The 7,464-nt window shown below is 29.4% G+C and overlaps 1 protein-coding gene across 1 annotated transcript; it reads right to left on the minus strand.

Moving 5' to 3' along the window:
- Positions 1 to 1,913: 1,913 nt before the first annotated feature.
- LOC108686738 lies at positions 1,914 to 6,672 on the minus strand. The gene is made up of 2 exons (XM_018192187.1): positions 6,448 to 6,672; positions 1,914 to 2,354 (listed from the first exon to the last, which is right to left on the minus strand). The coding sequence occupies exon 2, from the start codon at positions 2,315 to 2,317 to the stop codon at positions 1,955 to 1,957; it is 363 nt and encodes a 120-aa protein (XP_018047676.1). The 5' UTR covers positions 2,318 to 2,354; positions 6,448 to 6,672; the 3' UTR covers positions 1,914 to 1,954.
- Between the last annotated feature and the right edge of the window lie 792 nt (positions 6,673 to 7,464).

Raw genomic sequence — 7,464 nt, forward strand, 5'->3', positions numbered from 1 at the left:
CGGCGACGAGTCGAAAGCACCGCGGAGCACGAGAGCGCTTTGTTGTGTAAGAAACGTAGTGGTATGAAGCGCGAATTGAATCAGTCATTCCGAACGAGCCCTGTCTTCACTAAAGTACGTTTTACAGCGAAGGTGGAAAAGCCGGTAAAATGAACGATAAAATACCATTTCGATAGCATAACGAAAGCGATCTGATGTTTGAAAGATAATGTTGGTCGTTTCGTGAAATATTTGTGTCTATCGATCTCAATAAGAAGAAATTGTTCAAACATAAATTTAAAATATTTAAGATTCCATAATAATATATATCGATTCGAATTGATGCTATTATCTCTTACTACATATTTCAGAAAGAATTTTAGAAAAACAATTTTATATTTCATATCGCTTATTTGCTACAAGTTTTTCAGAAAATAAAAATTTGAATATTTTGATTCATTAAAATTTTATAAAATTAATTTTTAAATGCAACTGTGATAACTGATTACAGAGGAATAAAATTATATTCTTTTAAAGTATATTTTTTAATTAACATTTTAATTTATTTTTTAATAATGTAATTTCAAAAATTACAATTATAATAGCAAATGAGCAAATTATATATTCGACTAAGACTATTATTACAATATTATCCATTGCATCAACTGATTTTTATTTACAAACGTGAATGCACGTTTAATTGTTGTTTAATACATATGTGTAAGTATTAGTCGCGAGCGCCGTGTGAGTGTATAGTTTCTCGTGAAGCGCGTGAAGAGCCGTGTCACGAGCATAATAATTGGTAATTGATAATTGAGGAAATATGCGGCAGATAAGGGAAACAATAGCGCAGCGGCGTTTTGCGCGGCCAGGGAAGTAAACGATATATTAATCCTACAAATGTATACGCTTATCTACCTCCACAATCGCGTTTTTACAGTTTACACGCGATACAGTCATTAAAAGAGAATTCGATATGTATCGTCGCGTCATTATTATACCGCCTGATCTATCGCATACCCTGTAACTCTCGTTTTATATTCGTGACAGGTGTAATTTAGAAATCGAACGGGTACTTAGTGCGGGCCTCGGGTGCGAAATATTACCCATAGGAGATCGTAAAAGAAAACGTTAAACAGCGGCAACGAGATTCCGCCCGATTTTATATGATATTTATGCGGACGTGAGTGGCAAGTAGAAAAACGTATAAACTATATGGATATAATTTTTAATTATACGAAACGGTAATAAACATTTTCGAAATGAATCAGATCTCGCGAGTGTAGTAATACGTTAAATAGTAGATAAATATTCCTTTAGTAGTATAGTTGAAAAAATTAATTACTAATTTATGAGTGTTAGTGAATGATATTACCACGCTTATAAAGTGTAATAATTATGTTATTATTCAAGACTGATGTCGTGATTTATCTGATAAACATACCAGTATAAAGCATATCAAGCGTACTACTATAAAGTAGTTACTTGTGCTTTAAGTTTAACAAAACATTATATAGAATAATGAATAATTATTTAACCAACATATGTTAATTGATATTAATATTATTATGAAACCTTTAATTATGTTATTATTTAATGCTCTACAAACACATATACCGATATAATATAAATGAAATAGTTACACAAATACATGTTAAAAGCTTTAATAATAGACAAGCTGTAATTGTCAAATCATATCACTTACTGTGAATAATTAAATTTTCTCAGAGTTATGCAATCTGAATAGATATGTAGACATTCTGTGGGTTATATTAATTATAATCATAAATATAATTTACATTAATTCAAAAATAATATATTTTTGGAAAATTATTATTTAAGGAGAATTCAATAAAATTTTAGAATTTATGTATAATATAATAATATAAGATTTTAAAATTACTGATAGATAAAAATGTGAAAGAAAATCTTCGATGTTATCTGAAACTTGATGTTATCTGACGGAATCTTATTGTCAACGAGCCTTGATCCTACATCGATTTCTTACTAATACATGATTAGGCGGGCATCTGATAGGAGTATCTATGATTTCCCGATAGATTTCCGATTCATTCCGACCTAATAGTGTCGTTCCATTCCAGTTCGATTCCAAGGTCGGTTGGATCGTTTTGGATTCGGCAGTCGAATGTTGGTAGAATAGAGAGTCGATTCCGGTTTTCATGGTACCCTTGATTGTCTGCCCGATGTTGTTCAATGTGTTTCCGATATCATTCCAGACAGAACGCTTCGCTTGGAGGCTGCTGGCTTGTGTGGCGCACGTCAAAGCGACGAGCAGCAGAAGCACGCTCAGAAAACGTTGAGGGAAATAAAATCTCATTTCTGTATCTTTCTTTGAAAGCGCGAAGAACTGTCACCTTAAACAAACATTAAACAAGTTCGATACGTTATTGTGTATTTTTGATATGGTATTACGTTAGAAAATCTATTGTCTAATATTTCAAAATATAACGTAATATTATATTTAAAAATTTAAAAGATATGAATAGATAACAATTGTTATCTATTATGTGTCTATTTATATCTTCTAAATTTTTGAATTTTGAACTATTGCAAGTCAAGAATTATCGCGATGTTTTAACATTAAAACAACGATCATTTCTCTTAGTTTATTTTCGAGTTTCAGATTCTCGAGTAATCAAGAGAAGTAGCGCGATAGTGTTGGGATAATCTGTATCTCTAATGGTTACAAACATCTGTAAACACTCTTAGTAGCGGATGAAATTGAGTAACTGTGATATAATTCATTTTATCAATTTATTTTCAAGTTCATAATATACAGAATAATACGAAAAACTTGAGTGTATTATTTTGAGTGTATTATCGTAAAATTCTTTAAGTAATATATGGCAAAGGAAAGTTATATTATATTACATTATATTATATTACATTATATTATATTATACTATATTATATTATTACACACTCTGTCAGATATTAAAGGAGCAATATAGTATAAGCGAATCTCTTGAATTAAATAACATTTTATTATTTTTAACTTCCATCATGTATGTCAAAATGTAAATCAATCTATTTCTGGAGTTAGTTTCAAAATAAATATTAATGTATGCACTTAATAACAAACTAAATTTAAGTCAAATTTAATATACTTTCTTGAATTCAATTGTTTTTTAATTCCGTTGTTTTAATTAAATTAATAACATATTGAATAAGACCAGTAGTGATTTATAGAAATAAATAAAAATAACTCAAATTGGGTATAATTTGATATTATGAATTTAACAGTGTATATTAAATTGTATTAATTAATATTAATTATATTAATTATAAATTACGATAATTAATATTAAATTATATAAAAATAAATATTACACTGAATATTATATTAAATTAAAAATGTCTGCATCTTGTAAATTTTTTATCAGAAGAGCGAATAATGTTTAAAAAATGCATTAGAAACAACTTATAATACGTCGAAAGCGCGACTAGAAATTGACCAAAAATTTATCAAATTTTTAATTATGCTTTGAAATATCTACGATAAGATGAATAATAGAAAACGTATAATGAAATTGAAAATGTACCTCCGTTTTCTATCTGTTCCAACTGCGTCTGAAAGTGGTGCGCAATCGTGGAGAGTAGGTTACGTGCCGCGGAAAACGATGAATGGGTTGTCAGAAATGAGTTGTTCGGATCACGGTAGTGGAAGGTTCTTATCGTGCGGAATGAAGTAAAATACGAGCCTGTTCAGAAACATTTATGTGCACGTGCTCAATAATGTTTCCTCGCCCCTGTCTACGCCTAGTCACGCGATTGCGCTCTCGTCTCGTCTCGCCACGAATTCTCTGTATGTAATATAATACACAACATGTATTTTCTGTGTATTATAATACAGCCGTCGAACGCACTGTGATGCGAAACCAAATGTTATTATGGCACATCGTCTGTCTTCTCACGAACAGATTTTGAGCCATAAGAGATACATCGCAAAATCGATATTGATGTCTAAGGTGTATTGTTTTTTTAAATTGTTCTTTCTCAATTAATATATTTTTTATTATTTCTTCCAGAGAAATTAGAAAAGATATTGACTATAAGATTGTTTGAAATAAAAAGTATAAATAATAAGAAGCATACAGCCACGCAAAATGTTTTAAGCGAAAGTCATACATTTACAAATTTTTAAAGTAAACATTTCGGTCAAGTCTTGACCGAAATCATCAGTACAATAAAATATAAAACGATGTTATAAAAATTAAAAAAAATATGAACAATTCTTTGTTAGTCCAGAATTGATGATAACAAAATTATGTTCGTTTATGAAACGAGTTAACAATATTTTAAGTCCAGAATTAAAGATGACTAATTTATATTCGCTTATTATAATAAATATAATATTATATATAAAACGAAATTTTATTGCGAAATAGATTCCTTATTACTTGAAGATTTGTGAAACTTCATGTGAAAAATATGGAATTTTCAGATTCAGTTAAATTTGAAAAAAAGAGAACAAAATTTTTATCTACTATTTTTTGATGTATTTGATATAATAAGAATCGATTTAAATTTAGCTCACTATTTATTTTATGTCAAAAGTCCTCGCAAGTATAATTCGTTTCGAGTTTTTAGTGTAAATTAACAAGTATTGAAAAACTTTTTGGTAAGAACTATTCTTGACAAAATGTGATGGCACAATCTTTATAAATTATGTAAAGAAAGGAGAGGGAAAAAAAGTGGAGGAGAATAGTTTATTGGAGAGTAGAGGGACTTTTTTCAATAATTGCTAGATAAATGTCAGCATTCTGTATCCCTCTGTTTATTCAAACTCATTTTTTGTCTTTTGATATGAGTTATCACGGAGATTATCCTTTTATGATATGATTGTTTGGAATCTAAAATTATTATGTTCTCCCAATCAATCCTATGATCGTAATCTAATGTCTCGTATCTTGTGATGAGAGATAACAAATATAGCAATAATTGATTTTTTTATGTCATTATTATGGTCTTTTTTTAAAACGAGTTTTTAATTTCCTTTTTGTCTGTCCTGCATATGAAGAGTTGCAGAGGAGACTATTTATTTTATACACACCATTTGAGTGATCTTCTTTTTTAATTTTGATCTTAATTTTAATCTTTGCCTGTTTTAAAAAAGTATTCATAGGTTTGTGGGCAATATTGAAATCAAATTTTTGTGTAAGTTTTTCAAATTTGTTTGAAATAAAGTTAGAAAAAATACTTTTAATAATTGATGAGTTTCTGTGAAATGTGTGTGGCACTTAATGCATGTGCATTTAAAGAATCTAAAATTTTCCGTAATAAGAAATAATCTTATTCAAATACCGTTTAATATTTTAACACGCCGATAAGTATGTAAAATCAGCTTAGAACAGCAATTCTTATTATTTATTATTATTATATGTTCGACTGTTTTCAAGAGGATATAAAATTGTTATTATTTATTACTGAAGAATTATTATCACTGAGGAAGACTTTGTATGTTGAAATATTTGAAAGTTATATTAATGTACTTATATAATTAAAATGAAATTCATCTTATGAATTAAACTGTAATTGCGTTATAAGCCTTGATATCAATTATATTGCAATTATACGAGCCTATTTATTTTTTATTTTATACCGTTTAAAATAATAAATAATTTAACAAATTCAAATTCACGTTACGTTGAAATATGCTTTTTATTAAACTTATGTATAAAAATAAAACTTGCAACAAAATTTAATAATACATATAAACATCAAGATAGTTTCAAATTTATTTGCATGAAATGAACTATGCAATGACTACAAAGTGTAACCGATATTTTTGCATTTTCTGAGAGACTTTATGTTTCCTTCTTCTCTTTTCGTTATTCGATATCGAGAATCGATCTAAAAGTAATGAATGCTATGGAGAATTTCTCGTTTTGCTCTGAGCAGTTTACTTTTTTAATCACGGCGCTGTTACAGTAATAGTAATTACAGCGTAGCGAGATATCGATCAAGCTTACGTGCCGAGTATTTTCAAAGAAGAAATCAATACTAGAACAATTTTTGACAAATTTGTAGTTGACCACTTTTTGATATAATTTTAATTAATAACAAAAGAATTAAATAAATATCGATTCAAAAAATATTTTATTAAATTTTAGGAGAGTTTAATGAAATCTATTTTCAAAATAAAAATAATAAAATTTTAATTTAAGTAAATAAGATTGTATTATCAAGAATTGACATTTAAATAAAAAAATTATTTAATGAGATTGACAATCTTTCTTATAGATAGTGACAAGCAATTAATTTTTTGCTTAGGAGAAATGAATTTATTAAAGAATACAGTGATGGGATCCATTAGTTCTATTTCTTCATAGCTGTGAAGATAGCTTCAGATTCTTCTATACGAAAATGTTAGATAAATGAAGATAAGAAAGTTGAAAGAGAGAGAACTATACATCAAACGTACGTACGTGAGAAAGGATTCCCTACCTGGTTGCGTTTTTGCACTTTGTATGCCAACGACGTTTTATATCTTGCCGGTACCTATGCTGTAAAACCCCGTAGTACCTGCTCACAATGTAATAAACTCACTTCCAGGACGAATAACGAACGTTATTCACAGGGGATGCGCAGCCGTGGCGAAGGCTTTCTTTTGACCGACGGCAAGACGTAAATGCGAGAGCTTTCCCGAGTCCCGTGTACATCTTGCCGACGAGAACGTATCGTTTTTTAACGGGCGTGTCAAAGGGGCGTTTGTTTTATCTAAACGTATGTATGTGAATCACTGACGCGATAGACGCTATCGCACTTTTGCTTTCCCGCCCCGTTTCCCATGCTTTCCATTATTAATCTGGATTTCTCATTATTAATTCGAGTGGTAAATTCCGACTATCTTCTCGCCTTTCCACGACAGACATGCGCGTATATATAGTGTTATAATTAAGACTTGGAATCTCCTGGTGTGCTCTTACATAGCACAAGACTCTTTAATCAATCTAGAATTACTTTTACATAAACGGGAAAGTTTCAATATCATTGCCTAATAATAACTTTTACGATACGAATGAATGATAGAATAGCTTATTCACTTCTCAAGCAATTTTAAACAAGTGTTTACAAATTTTATATTTTACGAAAGTTGTTTTTGCTACTTTTAGATATATTCAGAATTGGATGTTCACTGTTACAAAAATTATTCAGTGGAATAAACATTGCGCTGAAAAAGTCATTCACGTAAATTGACTAAAAAATCTATAGACGAAGCAGAAATTTGTACTTTCAATGAATTTTTTTTTTTACTCATGCGCACATGTTTCCTATTAAACTAACTTTCATGCATAAAAAAATCTAAATTATTTGGTATAGTGATCAAAGGATTCAGGCCGTTCGTTAAACCGAGTTACTTAACCAACATGTGTGCGATGTACGTTTTTATTATTGGATATCTCTCCCGTTTTTGCTGGCTGTAATCTGACACGACTACAGGTCTCATGTGTATTACAAAAT

Source organism: Atta colombica, unplaced genomic scaffold, assembly GCF_001594045.1.
Source record: "Atta colombica isolate Treedump-2 unplaced genomic scaffold, Acol1.0 scaffold189, whole genome shotgun sequence".
NCBI classification, from domain to species: Eukaryota; Metazoa; Arthropoda; class Insecta; order Hymenoptera; family Formicidae; genus Atta; species Atta colombica.

Bases quoted from the DNA above. Each gene is read 5' to 3' on its own strand.
- LOC108686738 (XM_018192187.1), bottom strand. From the start codon at position 2,317: ATGAGATTTTATTTCCCTCAACGTTTTCTGAGCGTGCTTCTGCTGCTC.